The sequence below is a fragment of the Colletes latitarsis genome, chromosome 8, assembly GCF_051014445.1.
Source record: "Colletes latitarsis isolate SP2378_abdomen chromosome 8, iyColLati1, whole genome shotgun sequence".
Classification (NCBI taxonomy): Eukaryota; Metazoa; Arthropoda; class Insecta; order Hymenoptera; family Colletidae; genus Colletes; species Colletes latitarsis.
The window spans coordinates 22834495-22856154 of record NC_135141.1 but is presented as its reverse complement, the minus strand read 5'-3'; the positions used below and the strand labels follow the sequence as shown (position 1 = coordinate 22856154).

At 41.1% G+C, this 21660-nt stretch overlaps 2 protein-coding genes across 13 annotated transcripts in view; both read left to right on the top strand.

Moving 5' to 3' along the window:
* Nucleotides 1-10500, top strand: part of LOC143344778 (uncharacterized) — a 125927-nt gene extending 115427 nt beyond the window's left edge. For 4 of the 6 annotated variants that reach the window (XM_076771178.1, XM_076771176.1, XM_076771179.1 and 1 more), the window contains 7 exons: nt 4983-5171; nt 5350-5505; nt 5628-5845; nt 6032-6158; nt 6621-7282; nt 7376-7674; nt 7781-10499. In XM_076771178.1, coding sequence (XP_076627293.1) covers nt 4983-5171; nt 5350-5505; nt 5628-5845; nt 6032-6158; nt 6621-7282; nt 7376-7674; nt 7781-8961 — 2832 coding nt within the window. In that variant the 3' untranslated portion in view covers nt 8962-10499. Of the gene's footprint in view, nt 1-4982; nt 5172-5349; nt 5506-5627; nt 5846-6031; nt 6159-6620; nt 7283-7375; nt 7675-7780 lie in introns of all 6 variants that reach the window. The other 2 variants (XR_013080141.1, XM_076771177.1) reach the window with 2 other exon arrangements.
* Nucleotides 10501-10777: 277 nt separating this feature from the next.
* LOC143344777 (serine/threonine-protein phosphatase 4 regulatory subunit 4) lies at nt 10778-21290 on the top strand. Of its 7 annotated transcripts, none has more exons than XM_076771169.1 (16): nt 10778-11813; nt 12566-12816; nt 12951-13001; nt 13313-13419; nt 13656-13803; nt 13929-14051; nt 14123-14229; nt 14314-14505; nt 14589-14747; nt 14824-15006; nt 15084-15530; nt 15603-15720; nt 15873-15912; nt 16005-16024; nt 16103-16148; nt 16398-21290. In XM_076771169.1, exons 1-16 carry the CDS (start codon nt 11767-11769, stop codon nt 17929-17931), a joined length of 3573 nt encoding a protein of 1190 aa, XP_076627284.1. In that variant the 5' UTR covers nt 10778-11766; the 3' UTR covers nt 17932-21290. The 7 variants fall into 7 exon arrangements, with proteins under 7 accessions (XP_076627284.1, XP_076627283.1, XP_076627286.1 ...); XM_076771168.1 differs by having other exon boundaries at nt 12928-13001; nt 13574-13803; XM_076771173.1 differs by lacking the exon at nt 10778-11813 and having other exon boundaries at nt 12675-12816; nt 12928-13001.
* The last annotated feature ends 370 nt before the right edge of the window (nt 21291-21660 follow it).

Here is a 21660-nt window from a genome sequence, read left to right as displayed (position 1 = left end):
CGAGGATTCGCGAAGATCGAAATATCGTAGGATCGATAACAAAGTACATATCTTTATCGACGATTGTACCACAGACGAGGTATACGAGTAGACCTTACTTCCAATGTATTTTTTCGGCAATTTTTATGGGGCTCAGGAACCCTATTACCATTTTCAATGAACACAAGAGGAAGTGAGGCAGAAAACAAAATTACAAAAACATTCCAGGCCACACTTTATATTGTCGGTAAAGAATTTTTTTTCTCGAAAGTACGTAGGATTTCGCAGGTATATCTATTCACCAAAAATGATTGTAATTGACCTCCGCAGCTAAAAATAATTTTTTTATAACGATTAGAAATTTTTTAATTTTGCCTAAAAATTTAGCCATCTACTGAATTTTTTTTCTCGAAACTGAGTAGGATTTCGGGGGTATGTCTATTGACTAAAAATGATTGTAATTGACCCCTTGCAACAGAAAATAATTTTTTCAGAACTATTTAAAATTTTTTTTTTCGCCGAAAAATTTAGACACCTACCCCCTGTCGATTTTTCCTAAAAATTCGTTTTTGATTTCTAATAATTTTATTTGACACCTTACAGAAAAGTTGTGTAATACTTTTTTGTAAGTACCCATGAGCTCTACTTCAGAAAAAAGTTTCATTGAAATATATTCAGAATTGTAGGAGTTATGGCTGTTTGAAAATTGGACCATTTTTATGGGGTTTTTCTCATTTTGCGGGGTCAAGGGCCAACTTTTCGAATATTTTTGCGATTTGTACATATTCTCCATCAAAATACGCGTAGTTTGCTTTTTTAAACATTAAAATCGTCCAATCCGTTCAGAAGTTATGACGTTTTAAAGATTCGCATGAAAATTCGGGTAGACATTTCTGGCCAGAAATTAGATTTTCGGTAAGGAATTTTTTTCTCGAAACTGAGTAGGATTTCGGGGGTATGTCTGTTGACCAAAAATGATTGTAATTGACCCCTGCAACAGAAAATAATTTTTTTATAATGATTTGACATTTTTTTTTTTCGCCGAAAAATTTAGGCACCTACCCCCTGTCGATTTTTCCTAAAAATTCGTTTTTGATTTCTAGTAATTTTATTTGACACCTTACAGAAAAGTTGTGTAATACTTTTTTATAGGTACCCATGAGCTCTACTTCAAAAAAAAGTTTCATTGAAATATATTCACAATTGTAGGAGTTATGGCTGTTTGAAAATTGGACCATTTTTATGGGGTATTTCTCATTTTGCGGGGTCAAGGACCAACTTTTCGAATATTTTTGCGATTTGTACATATTCTCCATCAAAATACGCGTAGTTTGCTTTTTCAAACATTAAAATCGTCCAATCCGTTCAGAAGTTATGACGTTTTAAAGATTCGCATGAAAATTCGGGCAGACATTTCTGGCCAGAAATTAGATTTTCGGTAAGGAATTTTTTTCTCGAAACTGAGTAGGATTTCGGGGGTATGTCTGTTGACCAAAAATGATTGTAATTGACCCCTGCAACAGAAAATAATTTTTTCAGAATGATTTCAAATTTTTTTTTTCGCCGAAAAATTTAGGCACCTACCCTCTGTCGATTTTTCTTAAACATTCATTATAAATTTCTTTCATGCTGCAGGGAAATGTTATCTAATACTTTTTTCTCAGTATGACAGTCAGATTGGTCCACGAAAGTCCATAAAGTATAAGGTCTACCTCGTCTGTGATTGTACGACCGGGTGCCTTGACGCTGATTAAAAATTATTTCTTTCTGTCAGCATCCCAACTTTTATAAAACGCACTTTAAATCTGCGATCGCGCTGCGCGTCGACGCGTAAATCACCACCACAGGAAGCGGGTTTTGTAACATTTCAAGACAGGTGTTCTCCATTGCGTCAACCCGTGGCAATTTGAACTGCACGGGAGTACGCGTGTACACACGTACAAAACTCACCGTTCTTACGATATCGAGATCCATTCGTCGTAAGGAGATTTTAAGAACGTCTGAGGCCGTGGAGAGTTAAGAAACAGTTTCTTTCTCCATTGTGCTCGTTTGCTGTCGCGTTGATCGCGAATCGCTCGAGATCGCGAAGGGCCAGTCAAAAGAGAGGCGTAAACAATCCGTCAAGAAATATATCGCGAACGCTCGGAGTCGCGAGGTCGATGCTACGAGCGAAGCTAACGGTAGAATACGTTTAGGTGCGCTTCCCGATACATGGCTGCTGCCACGTATAATACCATATCCGTACGTATTCAACCATCCAGGATTGGCTGATGTATGCATTCACGAATACTTAGGCGAGACGAGGCGAGCAAAAAGGCCGTCGCGACATGCGCGAATCCTCGCGACCTTTCTCTTCCATTCACCGCGGTTCGAACAATTTCTAGCGGCTAGCGAGCGACCGGGCGAGCACGTTCTCGCTGACTAATTAAATGATTGATCGTTTGCGGCCGGCAAATTATCGTACCGCCTGGCCGACAAATTAACCGCCCGGACAGGCCTCGACTGTGGTCGATCGGATTTTTCACCGTCGCCGGAAGTAAAACTTGGCGGCTAGCTAAATTTACTCTCAAATTACACGAGAATCTTTCTTTAAGTATGCTTCTTTCCCTCCCGTCTCTTTCATTTTTCCCTTTGCTACTCGGGAAGATGCGTCGCTCCTTTGTGCGCATCTTTAATATGCAACAAGGACCTCGGACTCGTCGAGCTGAATCGACAACGAGTCCTCGCGCGTGGGTTGTTACCCTGCGTCCATCAAACCCACCCTCCTAGAAATCTCCCGTTTCTCGAGAACACCCTTCTGTCCCTAGAATTTGTGAGAAATCTCTTTTGAAATAGAGTGTCTCGACGTACGTATTTATTTCGCTGATCTCTAGCTCCGATGGGACGGACGGTGCCCTTTGCGTCGAGACAGACGAGGGGAACGAATCGAGGCTTTTCTAGCATTTTTAGAATTTCTTAGAATTCCTTTTTTCCTTCTTTTTCATACTGTTCTTTTGTGTACATGCGACGTATAAAATAGTTGTATCTTCCGTGCGAACAGTTGTATGTATCGAGACATTCGAGTCGAAGCTGCTTTCGGATTCAGTACTAGAATCTTTAATGTATTTCAAGCAGGTCACGGACAACATTGCTTCCGCAATTTTTTATATACAATTTTTTACGTGCAAAATGTTATGGAATTCGATTAGAGTTTTGTCGACAACGTTCCATGACAACAAACTGTAAGAAAATCGTTATGGGAAGTGGGTACGCGTTCAAGTCGTTGTTTAAAATATATCAACAAAAGGAAACGAGACGTATGTTTCTTGGCGCAGGTAGCGATCGGTTTATCAAAATAAAACGTAAACGTATCGTCGAATTTCAAAGGAAATTCCTCGGTTTAAGCTAAATCACGAACCTGAGCGTGACCCGATAACGAGTATCGATCGGCGATCGAGACCATGAGCTGGCAAACAGCGCAGCGTTCCATGTTCAAACTATTCTTAAGAACACATATAATGGACGTTGCACGGTGAAAGTGTGCGAAAAGGGGCTCAGAAACCATGTCGGGATAAGAATGCCGCGTAAAAGTACGTGTCGCTTTAACAATGACTATGGGAAACGGAACGAAAGAAAACGGGGAGAAAGAGAGAAAGAGAGAGAAGCGAAAGAATTCTCGTGCACACAGTCGATGATACGCGTCGAAGAATGCCAATAGCGGACAAGACAACGTCGAACTGTGAAAATTACGAAAGAGAAATCCTCGCGTTGATAATGAGAGTTCGATAGTAATTATCGAGAAACGCGCGATCAAGAGGGAAAAGAACGAAGGAGAAGCGCAACTACGTTCGCTGGATAGATGGAACGGATTCGATCAAGTTCCTTTATTTATTAAGGAACAACTAGGGTAGTAAAAGGGTATAAGGTATTGTTAAGAAGATTTTTAATATTCTAACATTGCGTAATGTAACGAAACAAGAAACAACCTCGCACGTGAGATGGAATAGGTGAGAAAATCGGTGACACACGCGGCAGCCTCCACTCTCGAGGCGGAGTAGTTACTTCCGGTGGGCCGATGATTCATTGCGAGCAAAAGATGTATCGCGGAGCGTTGTGTTGCGCGTGAAATCATGTTCGCTGTTCAGTGTTGGAAGCGCGAGTCGAGCAACCGGTCGCCACGCCTTTGCTCTCGATGTCGAGAGAAATTAAAAGAGCGTCGAACCGCGCGCGTATCGTCTTGCGGCGTCGTGCGTTGCGTAGTCGGTGAAGAATAACGCTTTAAACGCATCTAGAGTTTATTACCGCGTGGTACATACGTCGAAATGTTCATCAAATACGTGGACGTGTTCACGGACGAGGGTTATGCATCGGACTCGACGACTGTAGGTACATAAAACGCACGCGTGGACCGCGACATTAAGTCTAAGATATATCGTTACCGCTCGATGAAGAATCGTAATCGAGAATCAGTGGTTTCTCATCGATCGATCGTGCAAGTTTATGATAATCAAACAATGAATCGCTTTGGCTAGCAAACCCCTGTATCGCTGTATGTACAAACGAGTGGTATCTGAATTAAATAAGCGTAAAAATATTGACGTGTACTCGTCGAGTACAAATTGTAGTGTCCGGGGAAATCACAACTCATCGCGATATTTTCGTCGATGTTTCTCGTTGGTTCGAACGAAATCGACCGAATTATAATCATTTCGTTTCTTGGCACGGATCCCGGCAAAAACATTTATAGATAGTTATATCGCACACGGTAAACAGCAACGAAAACCGGGGAACAGCAGATGCAAACCACTTTGCACCTCGTCGCAACTAATCGTAACCAATGAATCAACTACTCGTGTTGTCTGTTCGTCGAACGGATATCGAATAGTCGAACGGTGATTCGTCGCGATTTACATAACTTACCTCGATGATACGTCGGTAGTAATTACTCCTCCGATCTTCCTGCATGAAACTTAATCGTACTATTATTTACCAAATACTGCATAAATGTTTTCTGAATGTTACAGGTCCAGAGGCTGGCCGAATACGAGAGGTATCTGGGCCAGGAAGCGAGAAATTTAGTGGAGAACGGAAACGGAACCGTCGGTAGCGGCGCCGTTCTCCAGCGCGGTCAGCTCGAGGGCGATCTTCATCGGATCCAAGAATTGTTCCCTGGCGATAATCTTCGACTGCACGAACGAGATGTTCTCACCACGGTACTGTTCCAATTCTTGAAAGAAACAATTTTTAAGTAAATTTCGTTTAACAGTTTAGTCGGTAAACTATTTCTAATTATGCGTTACACGAACCGCGTTATAAAACTTACGAAATCCATATTCTCTGTCCTCGTCGATCGCTCGTTGGTTTTGTTCTAAACGATCATCGTCGTTTTAGAAAATGAAGAGTTTGATCCGCAAGAGAAATGGCGGGACCCCCGGACGACTGACGAGAGTGTTATCGCAAAAGTCGTTGAATGTACCCAGCAATTCACCAGCCCCTAAATCTCCACCGAGGACTTTCCTTTTAGAAACTCCAGTACAATTCACCACGGTAAGAGAACGAGCGAATTATTTATAACACGTTATTATACAGTTAACTAAATAAATGAACAAATTTCCTTATATTTGCTAAGACGTCGATTCCCAAATATAAAATTGCTCCATGATTTGTAGGGCGTTCAGTCTCAGGAAAGACATCTTTTCCTGTTCTCCGATTTATTGCTGATAGCAAAGGCACGAAGCGGGGGTAATTTCAAGTTGAAACAATCCGTGAGGATGAGTGAACTCTGGCTAACGGCTGGTCACATAGAGGACGTGGCCGAGACGAGCAAATCTCAGGAAACCAGCTTCGTTCTCGGCTGGCCCACCACAAACGTCGTCGCCACTTTCATGTAAATATCATTAGAAATATTATGTATGCTTAAGATAAAAGAAAAAAAAAGATGACCTGTATATCAACGGAGAAATGTAAAAATCGCGTTGAGAAAATCCAGGGCGCAGGATATCTCGCGACCCGTACATCGGGAGTTCGTAGTCGTTTAAATTGCTGCGCATCAAGGTTTATTTCTTTCTTCCAGGACTGCTGCAGCCAGGGATCTCTGGTGGGGACGTCTGACCGAGCTGGTACGAGTGGAGAGTATGAAGGAGCCACCGGATACGAACATTCAAGTCGTGTATCACGACAGTGACACGAACGCGGAATGCGTAAGTACAGTCCTTGTTCCCCGCCGCGCAGAACCTAGAGATACACGCACGCGGTCACGCCTTGACGGTCCATTCTTCGCGCACCCTCGAGAGGGGGGAAGTTCGATCGTTTGACCTTCCTGCGGAGGCATTCTTCGCTCGAGATGCCCCTTTTATATCATTGACGTCAACCTCGAGTGGATCGCTCCTGCTAAAAAGAGCTTCGTTCTATCTGTTGGGCTTCGTCGACGCGTTCCCTTGGCCGGCGGTGTTCATTATCGACCAGCGAATTGCATCTAAATACACGCAATCCACTCGAGTGGCTCTTTGCGTTTGCCGGAAGCTGGCCGGCTCGACAGCATATCGTGGTATCGTAATACCCCTGTAATCGCACGATGGAATAGATCGTTATTCTTAGAAATACGTAGTATTCCCAATTGTGCGTCAGCCGAAAGCTACAGCGCTGTTCCCGTGTGTTCGCAGTGTAAGACGATAATGGTGGGATCGAAAATGACGGCAGCAGCTTGTGTAAATCTAGCCACGCATCTGCTGGACCTCCAGGGACCGTTTCAACTGTGGGCCAGAACGTCCGCGGACGAAGCGCCTTATCCTCTGATAGGTCACGAAAGACCTTTTGCCGTGAAGCTCTCGAATCTGCGGCATACCTTGTCCGCGGACGAGGGTTTCGACTTGGAGCACTGTAACAAGAGCGGCCACGACACCTGCCACTTTATCCTTCGGCCCGTGCCCAAGTCGCCGGTGAAAAAGAACAAATCAAAGATCACCGGATTATTGAGGAGATCTCTGTCGCTGAATCCGAGCTTGTTTGGCGTTAATTTGTCCAGGCTCGACGAGAACGGACTCCCGAAGCCCGTGCTCGTGATGCTGCAGCAGCTATTTGCCAAAGGTCCGTTCACGCAAGGGATCTTTCGAAAGTCGGCGAACGTCAGAATTGTCCGCGAGTTGCGAGATCAGATCGAATCCACGGGCGATCCGAGTTGCCTCGAGGACGCGCCGATCATAGCGGTGGCAGCCTTGCTCAAAGATTTCTTGCGGTTTTTACCGGATCCTTTGCTAACCTCTCATCTCTTTCCTCTCTGGATGGATAGCTTGGACACGCCAAATCCTATTCAAACTATTAAAAAGTGAGAATTCTTTCGTTCTCGTGCATAGTTTCAAAGCTTTATATACTTGTTCGCACCGAATAGTTAACGGAACGATGTGTTTGGTCTTTTCAGTATTTTAGATAAATTGCCCAAAGCGAATTACACTCTGTTGTCGCATCTGATATGCGTCCTGCATCATGTGGCGCGGCGGTCGAAACACAATCTGATGTGTGCCAGTAATCTCGGTGTCTGTTGCGGACCCAGCTTACTTTGGTCGCCGAATCCTTCGGTAAATCAGAGCAGGTCGATTCCCACGCTGACGGAAATGCTGATCCGTCACTGCGAAGTTCTCTTTGGCGAGGGCGTCACGCAGCTCCTCGGGGAAGAGCGCAGCGACAGCGGAGCCGAAGAGAGTACCGATAGCCTTCACTGTGAGTAATTTTCGAATTACCAAGTGTCCCTTGTTAGTTCGAATCGGTAATAAGTTCATTCTATAGAGTGTTTTAACGGTCCACTGAGATACATCTTTCGTTGCAGCAGGTGGGCTTTCCCTGGACAGCCTGGACCTGACGGAACCACCGCGAAAAGATCACATGTCTCTCTCGAGAGACTCTGGGTTAACCCTATCAGATTGTCAACTGTTCATTCCAGAATCGCCGGTGGGATCCGAGGATTCTGCCGTGAACGCCTCGTCGTCGAGTTTCGATAAGTCTCTCGGCAAGGAGGACAAGTCCAGCAACAAATCGTACATTCGCGTATACGGTGGATGGGAGGATAGAATAAACGGCTATACCGCGAACAATCATCACTCGAGCGGCATGGAACACGGCGGTTTTAGAGAGGAGAAGAGCAGCATCGGTTATCCGAATCCGAATTTTCAAAGACAGGACTGGCTGAGAGCTCAGTTAAAGAGAACACCGCGAACGAAACTCGACGAGCACGACCACCACCGTAAGGAGAGGTTCGACGAGAAGGACATATATGGCAGGGAGTATCTTCGGCAAGATTCGATGAAGGAGAACGTGGAGAATTGCAAGGACATTTACAGAACGTCGCAGTTGGATATATCGCACGACCTCAGATCAGAGTACGAAAGATCGTCGCAACAGGAGATCTGCACGGAGCGAGTCTCGGTCCACAATTCGGAGCAGGATTTGTCCGAGGACGCGTCGTTGTCCGGCGATAGATACGAGTTTAAGAAGGATCGATTCAACGAGTTCAAGAAGGTAAAGTCGGAACTGTACGTTAATCGAGACTCGCCCGTTTCGCAAAACGGTAGCTACCATTCGAGCAGCGATCTCTACGAGTTCAAGAAGGTGAAGAGCGAGATATACGAGAACAAAGAGAGCACGCGTACCGAGAGATACGAATCCGAGAGCAACATCTATGGAAACAGGGAGAGAAGGAGCGAGATATACGAGTCGAGAGAAAGAAACGATCTGTACTCGTTCAAGCAAGCCGAGGCGATCGATTTGTACGGCGACGAGGATGAGGAGGAGGAGAGAACGTGGCCGGACACGCCACCGCCGTTACCGCCGAGACTGAGGCATCTGCCGCCGGTGCACATGAATCTGGAGGATAGGCACAAAGTGGCCGGAAGGTCGAGGTCGCTTCCGCCGCCGCCGCCTTATCGGCCGCCGCCTCAACCGCGTGCCTCGGTTACCGCGAGACATTTGGGTTACGGGAGATCCGTCGTCGACGACGAGAGCTACGTTTGAGACGAGGAGAGCCAGAGACGCTGCCCGTTTGCGCGCACTTCGACAGAATCAAAGTGCCGGAAGTCGCTGGCCGAGACCACGGATATACGCGTTACTCGGTGTAAACGTGATCTCGTTATGACAGAAACTAGTCCAAACTGGAACGCACGCACGATATTTCGAGACGGTAGGCGATCTAATTAACGTTGTCATAGAACGAACAGAGAAGGGTTGTTTCGTCCATCGAACGTCAATCTAACAAAATTGGTACGGTGGATGGAGAGATCGTACGCAAAGGCGTTACGCATTACGCCGAAACAAAGTCATAACCGTGCGCTATCGATTCTTGACGATTCTTAGCGATATACTACTGTGTTACGCAGTGATTCAGGGTGCTTCCACGAGCCTTAACCGTAAGGTTTCTTTTTAATTAGACGTTCGTTATAAAAATGTTATATTAGTAAGTATAGACTGTAGCGGACAAGACTTGCGTCGAGATGATATTATTCGTAATTCTTTTTTTTTTTTTTTACGCGAATCAGAATAGTTGTAAAAAATATATATACACGTGTGTGTACACGCAACGTATCAAAACCGTGTGTCGTTGTTGAAAGGATAAACAGAGTTTCCACGAATCGTTCGAACGAATGCTGCCCTTTAAACTCTTAGAAAACTCTTAGATTCGTGGAACGAACGCCGCTAAAATGAAATATAAATTTTATCGCAGCATCGAGAGAGGAGATACTCGTTTTCCATTCGTCGTTTTTGCGATCATCTTTAAATACGTTCATGTAGCCGATACACACATCTTCAAAATGTTTCGTGAGTTCTAGATTGTTCGTGTACTCGTTTTGAACCAACGAAACAGCACCGACTTATTACCGTGTCGCGTTTCATCGGGTTTTCTTTTGCAATATATGTACATTCGCGTCTTATTCGCTCTTTTTAATCTTTTTCTTACCCGAAATTGATTTACCCGGGGAATAAACATGACAATGTATAACTCTTTTCTCTCTCTCTCTCTTTTTCTTTGTGTGTGTGCGTGCGTATGTGTGTGCGTGTAAGAGAAAATTGTAATTATCACTCTTCGTTTCATCCTTTTCTTTTTAAAAATTTAGATCGTGCAAATCGTAGAGTGCTTCGTACTGCATTTGCAAGCGCGATTATCTTAAGGCAATAAGATATACACCAGAAGTTGTCGGAAGCATTTTAATCACATCCAAACATTTTTCGTTCTTTGTAAATATACTTATTTGTAAAACTTGTAATCTTTTATATCGCTAATTGTATTACACGATACACGCTCTATGCAACGCCTGTAAGGTATGTATACTTTATCTAAATTATACGACATACTATGAAAAGTTAAATATATTTCGTATTTTATACAGTTGTCTGTGTTCTCGAGTCGTTCATTTCTTGTATTGTACTATGGCCATTCACGAAATATCAAATGGCATTCTTTGAAAATGATCGAATAGTCGTGTTTTTTTTTTCTCTCGTTACTTTCGCTTGAATACCACTCGAACAAGCGTTTCCCGTTTCGGTAAATTGTTTCAAATAAATAGTGTTACAAGACCGATCATTGTAAAATGCAACACGAACCGACTATGAACTACGAGGAGTTTGCTAGCCTCCAATTGGATAAACCTATACCAGATATAAGAGTACGTATTACAACAATTTGAATCGTTGGAAATAATTGATCCATTCATAACCTATACGTGCATTCCTAGAATGAAGAGCAACTGAAAAAGCACAGTCTGGATCCTAATTTGGAAAAACGGCCCATGGACAGAGCGATTCATCTTTTATCGTAAGTGAACGGGTGTGCACGTAACGAATCGTTTATTGTTCGTTCGTACCAATATCGACAAAACAGTTTACTCACTCCGAGACTTCGTTGTTACGAGTTATTCGCGGGTTGCGTGATCTTCGTAAAGCCGTAGTATCCTTGGGGCTTTGTAATAATAGCAATTTCGCGCACACTGCCTCGACAATTCACCGTACAAAGCATTGAATTAAACTACGTAATCCTCGCGCGCTTATCGTATCAAGACTGTCGCGTGATCAATTAATTTTATACGAAGCTAAATAACGGTTATAGAAATGAAAATCTTTCTTATTGTTGCGTGTACAATAGGTGCACTGTATTACGTGGGAATAACAGCTCCGAACAACGTTGATGCTTGCAATTTCAGTCTTACATGACTCGTTTCTACACGAGCAACGTTTATTATATCATAAATAAGAAGAGAAAACAAAATTTGTACATTATACATAACTGTACTGCAAGTTCGTGCATCGATGATGGGGAGGCATCTCGATCGCGGTCGAATCATCTTTCGAAATTTGTAGCAAGATTACACGACAAACGAACAATAAAGTTCCATTTATACGCGGTATTTTTTTCTTGGAATTATGTAAACGACACTCCCAGAACCGATATGCATCATTGCGCGAAAATCGCTAGGTGACTCCATAGGTTCGTTGATTACACAACATCGACTCCTGATCAACGCATCACGCTATTGTATTACGCGCGACACTGTGTTACGTATGCTCCATCGAGGAACGCACGTAGGCCGTGCTCGGACAATTCCGATGCAGTTCGGGTATGCTCGCCGTCTCGTACGACAAGTCAGATATAATCGATACCTTAGAGTTGGAGCCCAGTTTAGTTGTCATCCACGTTCCGTCGTGTTGTTTTTCTTGCGTCAAATGCGTCAGGAGAGTGCGTACGCGTGTATCGTCGACCACGTACGGGAATCAATCGGTCGTCGCTACGCTAATCAGTGTTATCGTTAAATAAAATGCGCGTGAAAAATGTTGCAAGAGGAAGATAAAGCTCCGTACGAGAGCGTACTAGACCTGTGAGTAAAATTGGACAGTAGCAGTTTATAGTTTTTTAGTTAGACAAACGCGTGTTCGCGATCAGGCTGTATTTCTTTTCTTTCTCTGCTATTTCTCTTTCGTACAAACCTATACACTATTACTAAAAATAACGCGGCGTCGTTCAAGGAGTGTACTGTCCTGTCGTCTAACCGTCGCTAATTATAGTCCTTTAAAGACAGTCACTCGTAAGAAATGACACTCTACGTACGAGTAACTCGCAAACAATGTTCTGTCGGATCCTACTTACAGATTATACAATTTCGAGGTTTAGGTTATCGGATAATTTGACAGCATTGTTGGTTGTGCCTTCGTTGTTCTTTTTTCTGATAAAAATCTTAATAATAGCACTCTTGTTGAATCTTTAAAATACACCAAATTCGAAATGATGCGACTGTGCGTTTGCATGTAAACATTGCACTCATGCAAACTATACTGACACGCGCTCCAAAAGGATACATTATGTAAAGATTCTTGTCCTTGAAGTTTGCATACATTTAAGAAAAATACCGCGAATGTGATGACGATGTTTCTATAAAGTTAACGATACCACATTTTTACACTGAACAAACGAAACCGTTTATTTGTTACTTGAATGGAATAAAATTTACAAATAATTACAACTGTAAATTACTTTCGATTTTCCGTTTTTCTTTCTCTAGTAAGATGTTTTTATTAGCACAATTGCTGTTTCCTGTTTTTTACTATTCAAACGCGTCTATAATTATTCCAGGAAAGGGGATGATTATCAGAAACTCAGTGTTATACACAATTTACCGAGTCTCTTAGCTACAGACACGCAATCATGTATGTCTCGTGTGGTACCAAAAATGCAGCAATCGTTGCCTACTGCATCTACCGAGTTTCACCTTGCAGCCTCATCTACGTTCAAAACAATATTAGAGCAGAAACTTGTCAGCCATAATGTCTTCAGTCAAACATTCCTCCAAAGTATATTAAATTCGCTTGACAGTCGTGATCCAGGTAAACTAATTCTATCCGCTTGTATAATAGAGTTGCTAGCTCAACCCGTATCGACAGTTTCATGCATTTGATGTTACTCTACATAATTTAACTGTATATATACATTTAAAGTCGTTTGTGATGCATGGCTGGAGACCTTACTGGATGTGATAGAGTTACTGCCGGTAGAAGTCATAAGATTGCAGGTTCGTATAGACAATTTTAGAAATTGGTATCTAGGAAACATTACTATTTAGAGCAAATGTATTGTTTCTGTAGTGTACGTGCGATTACATTATATTGAACTTGTAGTAAATTAGTAATGAAATTAATTTATTTTATTACTCCGTGCTAGACTAAGCATCAAGTACTCTGTCAAAATTCATTTATTGCAAATGGTTGCTATTTATTTGACACAGCTTCAATGATATATAATTATCTAACAAAACTGAAATATTATTTAAGTCTAATAAGATTGCAATATCGATTTAACAATAATAGAAATAAAATCGTACAGATTCTTCCATTGACTATAATGAAAGGACAATTATCACAACCTATCTACTCCAGGGTAACGTGCAGCAGGTTACTAGGAAAAATTTGTACAAGATTCGATTCTGCTATGTGAGTATGTTTTGTCTTTCCATGATGATTGACAACTTTACTCGTTGGGGGTACCAGTTTTCGAACGAAAAATTACACGCGCGGGAAGTACTGAAGATAGTTTTGTTTCTCGTTAGAGTCATTAAATAAGTATACGTATTAAAATTTTTGTCAGGATACAGAAGGAAGTTCTACCAACGGTACATTCCCTCTGTCAGGATGTAAATAGCGAAGTACGAGCTAGTATCTGCTTGCAGCTACGTTTTGTTGCTGAAGGCCTTGGTGCTGAGTCTGTAAAACCTGCTTTGTTACCGTCTCTCGTAGAATTAGCAAGCGACGAAGAAAGCAATGTAAGATGCACCTCTGTACAGACAATAGTGTACTTGCTACCTCATCTTCAAGAAGGTATGCTTGATGACTAGTTGTGCATTATTCATTAAGCATTCCAAGTTTCTAGTAGCGACGTATATTGCAAATTTCAATGAATATAATTAAAATCGAGATAAAATTTGTTGCTATCGTCTTTACAGATACAATAAAAACTACCATAGTGCCACTTGTTAAAAAATTATGTGAAAATGCAATGAAATCGGACGATAATGTGATATGCATTATTGCCCAGGAGTTTGGAAAACTCGTACTTGGTTTGGAAAGTAGGATCCTCTTTCATTTTGGACTTTTATTCTCGTACTTTCAAAAAAATGATATCTATTAAATATTTTAGAATGCTTATTACCCACGGAAAAAGCATGGTTTTTAAAATATTTTCAACAACTTGCGCAAATGGGTATTGTCTCGATGAAAAAAGAGTCCAAACCTCACCTTCTGTTTGTGAGTATATGTATACGAAAAGAATTCAAGCGAAAATCGTAGGGCCTAAGTTACATTCTTTCTGCGTATTGCCTGTCACTTTAGATGACTAGTAATCCAGCCGAAGATGAGAAATATATGGAATGCAGAAGGTGTTGCGCTTTTAATCTACCCGCAATGTTTCTTTTTGTATCAAATTCGTCGGACGACACGGACGCATTACTTCTTACATTTAACGCGTTAGTGAACGATCACTATTACATGGTTAGAAGAACTGTAGCAAGTGGAATTCATGAAGTAAGCAGTTATTATTATTCTTTTCTACGCATCGACACGAAATATTATATAATTTTACATTTATACGGAAATTGTACGCGTAGGTGGCTAAGATATTGGGTCCAAAGAGCGGTCGAATAAAATTAGACCTAATAAAATTATTAAAGGATGATTCGAAAGAAGTTCTACAAGGTTTAGTTCCTCACATAGGATTACTGCTTGATTGTTTAGCTGAAAGTCAAACTATCGGAGTAGATAGGATGGTTTGTAGCTCTTTTTCACGTTGCATGTTGTTCAATGCATTCAGTTAATTCGCATAACGCTATTTGTCGAATGCAGGATTCTACTCTAATGGAAATTGGCAGAGCATTAATAATATGTGAAGTAGAAATATCATCTACACGTAATTGGAGGCTAGCGGTATTAATGCATTCACAGCTCGAAATAATAGTTAAATACTTTCCAAGTGATTTTATATATTCAAATTTTGTGCCAATGGTTTTTTTCAGAATATTACATGCTGTAAGTTTAAAAAATAATATCGTTATGCTTAATACGCTCGGAGAATATAAAACAATAATTTTGTTTATAAATTTTAGAGGCCAATACCTGTACGTCTTGCCGCGGGAACGTTATACCTTTTTCTTTTACGTTATAACATGAAACCTACTCAAAGGGTAGAACTTCGAAGCAGGTTATACACAGAGTTGGCTAATAGTCCTGACTGTTACGTGAGAATGATGTTTGTTCGTATGATGGTAGAGGCCTTAGAAATTTTCTCTTCCGTATATTTCAAGGAACACTTTTTCAACGTTTTATTGAACATGGCTGAAGATCCTGTAGCTAACATTAGAATTAAAGTAGTTTCCTTGTTGCCTCAATTGAAAAGCCTGTTATGGATACCGACGGATAAAAAATTATTAACGGCGTTAGAGACGACTATAGGACATTTAATGAACAGCGAAAAGGATAGAGACGTAATTGCTGTGTTAGCAACTGTTGTGCGGAAATTGAACGAGATGAAACTTAAATACGATGGCCAAACTGTAAGTGATGCTAAGCACACGTAAGTTTTATGCCGCAAAGTATTTTTCTTATTAAGATATATCTTATCGCAGCCAGCGAGTAAACACACGAAGCAAGATATTGAGGATACTAGGAAATTAGAAGAAGAGAAAAGATTATCAGGACTGACGCCTGGAAAATCTTCGTCCGGAGGAACTGCAATGAAAAAGGGTACTTTATAGTATATCAATCATAATAATATACAGTTGCCCCTCGAAGTACGTGGTTTTTTCATTTACGCATTACCGCCGGCGTGACGGCGTCTCGAACCACTGCGTACTTCGACAAACAACTATATCGCGATTAAAATATTACGGTTGTAGGTGCATGGCGACGAACACCGGATAATCCAGGGAAAACAATGTAAGTCGTGTCTTTATTCTAATTGTAATCTTTAGATCCGAACATTGTTAATTTGCATCATCGATTAATTTAATATGTTTTATCATTTCCAGACCGCCGACGTCATCAAAGGGTAAGTATAAAAGGTATTAAAATTGTTAACAGCTCGAAGAAAAAGAAACAATCATCAAATGCGCGTGACGTGTTACAGAAGGTACTGGATCTCCTCGTCACTCGAGCGAAGGAACAAGAGGAAGGTACGCAAAGTTTGAATTCATTTTACTGCATTCCAGCATAATACTAACGTATTAGTTTAGCGATATTAATTATACAAGATTATTACGAATTTAGAATCTATCGAAAACGTAACCGTGACATTCGATCGAAGCATGTCTAACGATTTTGGGTCTTGACGGAAAGTAGAGTTAAACGTAACTGTTTTATTAGTTTGCTAACATTTTCAGTAAAAGTCTAATGTCAAGTTCTGCACGCTTTACGTCTAACAGAATTCAACTAACACATCCTTGGGAAAGACTAGGTCATACTAACTCGAATGCTAGTACGACCCATGCTAACTTTGAGAGTGGACCATGTCACGATTTTCTGATGCAAAAGATGCAACAAAATCGCTCGAAATTGGCCTCGTTGCCGTTGATAGTATGGCCGGATTCGTGCGAGTGCAACTACGAGGAGGAGAACAATGTCCATTCTTGTCCCCCGTCCGACTACGCTACATCCGTTTTCCTGGCGTTCATGAGAGAAAATCGACGAAAGTCGCAGCAAAATTCCCTACTAACCCGAGACTATGCGCGTGAATTCTCCACTAACATCGCTAGCAAGGACACTGCCACTGCGAGAACGTTTTCCAGTGCTCCTAATCTGGCTATGCTTAGAGCACTGACCAAAGCGGCTCACTATAACTCTTGTTGGCCCTGTAGCTCGATGCCGGAGATACCGGTGATGCTGTCGGACGACGAGTTCCTCGTGGACGCCGGTATCCGGATACCTGCGCAATTTTCTTCGCAAAGCATGTCCAAGATACCGCATCTGCAGGATTCAGTCTTCGCAAAGAGAAGGGGTTCGTTCAATTTTGACCGTTCGCGTAGCGTTGGCATGAACTTTGACAAAGGGAAACCCAAGAGGAATTCGTCCGTCGAGTACGAAGATTGCATGAAACGGAGAACCAATGGTGCTGATCAATCGAACAACGGAAGGACATCGATGGACTGCGAAGATGACTTGAGATTGGTGAAGGAGAGTCAACAGTTGGGCAAAAAGGACACGGTGTACATCGGACCAATGATGAGGTCGAGATTCGGGTTTGGTGTAAATCAGGAGCGATCGATAGAGGAGAAGATAAAACGGAACTCACTAATATTGGATAAGGACAAGCCGAAGATTTTGCAGTCAAAGTGCGCGCTGGATAGGACTAAGCGGCATTCTGCGAGTTTCGATAAGGGAAAGCCTAAGAGAAACTCGTCGATCGAGTACGAGGATGACATGAAACGTAGAACGAACGGAATTAACCAGCCGAAGGATCTCAGGACCTCGATCGACTACGAAGACGGGTTAAGACTGGGGAAAGATGATCAACAACTGGATACGAAGGATTCGTCGATGTACCTCGGGTCTCTGGTTAGGTCGAGGTTCGGGTTTGTCAATCAAGAAAGATCGATGGACGAGAAGATAAAACGAAACTCGTTGGTGTTGGACAAGGATAAGCCGAAGCTCGTGCACACCAAATGCACGCTAGATAGGACTAAACGACACTCCGCGAACTTTAGCTTAAAGCAGACGGACTCGAAGGATATTAAACCCAATTTGAAATGTCATAGCTTAGAAGTGGTCGATTACGTGCCAAGCGAACGCCTCGGCAGGGCCCTTAGGCGGTATTCAACCTTGGACGTGAATCATAATCAGGGACTTAGCAAAATACCCTTAAGGAGTTTTGTACCTCGTAGTAGAACCGCTCCAGCTACCAGAGCATCGAGCCCGGTACACATAGACAAGCTGTGTCGAATGCCGTTTTGGGAATCCTAGAGACAGACAAACGCGAAATCACGGATACATTTAACGCGCCGATAAAAACAGACGAAACGAAAAGATTCCTACGTCCATTGATTTGATTGCAGTTGCTAAATCGTCGCATCACAGGTTACAGAGATAGAATATATTTGTGGGATACACGTGGTGGCTTTTGTTCCGTTTTGTTTGCTGCACACAATTTGGCTCGAGAGATCGTCGTGAATCATGTATCTTCCTTTTCTACCTGTAAATTTTCTTGACAAATTCAAGGTTACATATCCTGTGTAGGTTGACCGTTGTAATCATAGTACATTCGATAGGGAGAACAATCGTATTTCCAGTGGTCAGAGAACGTTAGGTTCACGATCAACGAAGAACGAAAGTAATGCCTCTGCCTCTAATCTTTCGATAAGATTTTTCCAAACGAGGAGTCGGCGATTGAAATTTGGTTTAGCAGACGAAGCGTGATTACGCGGATAAATAAATACAGGTAACAAGAAAGCATCAAATTAATAAGATTACGGAGTCGCAGGCATCACTGTTCGCTCAACTATGATACAGTTAATAAATTTCGACAGTGGAAATCTATTTCCATCTCTCATCGTAGCTATTGAGAACAGTAAACTTTGCAAACAGTTTCTCAGCATTTTCTTTTACGAATTAACGAGGTACTCAAAAATTGTTACGAGGGCTGTTTAGCTAGTTTGTTATCTCGTGCCTTTTTCACAGAGCCATCTACGCTCTACGTCGCTTCTCGTAGACAGCCTAATAATATATGTATATTCCAGTTCGTGCGCGATCGGTATGTTTCTCATCACGTTCCATTGTTAGGAGATGCCGCCGAGGCGCAAATAGAAAATCTAAAGCCTTCGAAGAACGGGTATCGTTGCATTAAAGTATTTCGTAACTGTTACCATAATGATCGGCAATAATTGAATACTAAATGAATATTTCGATAGATTCGTTTGATTCGGTCGTGTCATAATTAAATGCACGAGATAAATTGCATTGCTATCGAAATCCATAGGAGCTAGATGAAACGAGTTTCTCGAAATGTTCCGTTTATTATTCTCGATGCATTTCTAATCGGTTGTTACACGCGACAACTATTAAGCATTCGTGATTCGCATTTCTTTTAATCGCGAATAGTTCTGTATTAAAAAAGAAAATGTCTCTTTTGATATATCAATCGAGAGGATATATTGCGATAATAGTTAAACGAAACAGACACGCATGTTTGAGTTTGAAGACTGTTATCGAAGCCCGTAAAAGTAAGGAAAAAGAAGATAAGACTATTTTGCACTTTATTTTATAGCTGCATATCTAATACGTATTGGCCTACGAAGAGAGTGAAAAGAATTATTCTTATTGTTAATAGAGTTTAAAGAGCAGTTGTTATTCATTAATTGAATATATTCTAATAGATTATTATACTAGGAGATAACAGAAAATAAAACGAAGATAGGGTTACAGTATTGTAATAGCCAATTCTAGGTCTAGTCTTGAATAGTTATAGAAGCAAGGGTAATATCAATGCCTGTAAAAAAGGTGTTCTTTAAACCCTGGATACGTTTTGTACTTTGCTTTTTACGACCGTCCTTTCATTCTCTTCTTCTTTTTAAATTTCTTAAGTTCTAGCATCTTAGCGGGTACAGAAATTGTTCTATTAGTATCACTTACTGACGGGTTTTATTATCACTTTTAATAGAGCAACGTATCGAACTGTGCGGAGAAATGAACCTAGTAGTAATTTAGAAGCGTGCAATATTTATGCGTTTTAATTTAATCGTCTCGAGTATAGTTTCGCTTTTGCACCATATAAAGAGAACGAAACTAGTTGTATTTAGTTGTACCATAATTTTATTCGATATCGATTCACGAATATTGACGCTGACAGATTCCGCTTTTATTTAACAAACCAGTGAAATCCACCAGGGAAGATAATTATAATTTTTCAAGTGCTACCTTAGGGATTGTCGATTCCCTCGTAAAACTTTAAACGATTAAAAACCTCTTCCCTGCACCGCAGATCGGAGTACTGTTGTGTCTTAAATAAGAAATATCCACAAAATATCATACGTTCTTAACATGTACATATAGAGACTGACCAAGACGATTTAAAAAGATGTCTATGCATGTATACCGCATCTAAAAAAAAAAAAAAAGAGGAAAGAGGTTCGGAAATGTGTAAGTACGAAAACACCAACAAAGATATATTAATGCAAGAAAGGAGCACCGTGTATTATCTTCGCAAGAATATTTTCATTGAGCTTCAAGAGATGATATATTTTCGAGCGGAGGAAAGAAAAATGAGAGATATAAGACGCTTCGAAGCCAAAGATATTTGATTTCTAACAGTATGAAATTGAACAACGTACAAAGTTTTAAAGGCATTACGTACTTGTGTACCATATACGTAAACCGTTGTAAGCTTTACAGCGCAAGTGCCATTGAATACACGGGGATTTTAAACGCCTGGAGAACGGTACCATCGATGGTATTCTCAATTAAATCACAGAACTAACACTCTCGAATACCCAAATTACATGCCACCGGATAGTTGTCGCGAAATTTGTACAATATTTAACGTCCGTAGTCTCGGTTATCCGAGCCAAAAAAAGTAGCATAGTCGTAGAGTTTCAATATCGTTAAAGAAAACGAGGCATCGAACGTTCTATTAACTTGCTCGTTACGCTCGATGCTAATTAGTTTCGACTTTTTATCTTTTTTCGTTCATTTCGTTCTAAGTATGAATTCTTATGGAGTGTAAAATTGCTAGTCGATCCGATGTTGAGAGTTAATTACTATAATTTCCATCTCCAAACGAGATCCCATTTTTGCACAAGCTGCTAAACATCGAAATACTCCTCGTTAATATTCGAATATCACAGTACATTTTATACTTGTTGATTTTTTATTTTTTACATTGACTTCGATAATTTGTCAAAATATAAAGCAGCAAATGTAGGAAAGTTTTTTGATGTTTAAATATCAACGAAGAGCGACTGTGGATTATATTTTATGTTTAGTGACTAGGACCGATCAATTGTTGCCGTATTTGATTGTGACGTAAGGTCGTACTGCTACCGTACATTTACATAACATAGCGAAGCTTATTCTGTTATTTTTTATAGGAGATTTTAGGGTAACATTGACCGTACGATTCGTGAAAAGCGAGAAATCGTGTAATCCGTGCAACTAGAATCCATACGATGCAAAATTTCTAATTTAAAAGTAATTGCATTTGTGACACGTTTAACTTTCGTCAAGCACTTTGCGTATTCGCGGGATCGTACGGTCGTTGGGTCCGTCAGGCGACGAAACTTCATTTTTATAGAAAACCTTAGAATATATACGATATATATGTATATATATATATGTATGTACACGTACGTAAAAAAAATGTAAACGCATACATGGTTAACGAAACTGAACAAACTGTTAAATGTGCAATTAGGGGCCGTAGAGGGACGCGCGGTTCGAAGAAAAACAAGTTGAATTGAACGAAGAGCGTTGCTCGAGCGCGTTTGTGGGAGGATTAGAAACAGAACGCGAGGAAAGTAAATTTCCTCGAACGTCGAGCATATTCATCAAGATTTATCGCTTAAATGCTGCTAATTTATTTTTGTACAGATCTACCGTACGGTAATACTAACTTTTGTGCCAGAAAGTAAACGAAAAAAATACACAGTCTAATTATATACGTATGTAAGTATATGCAGAACGGAAGAGCGAAAGTATACA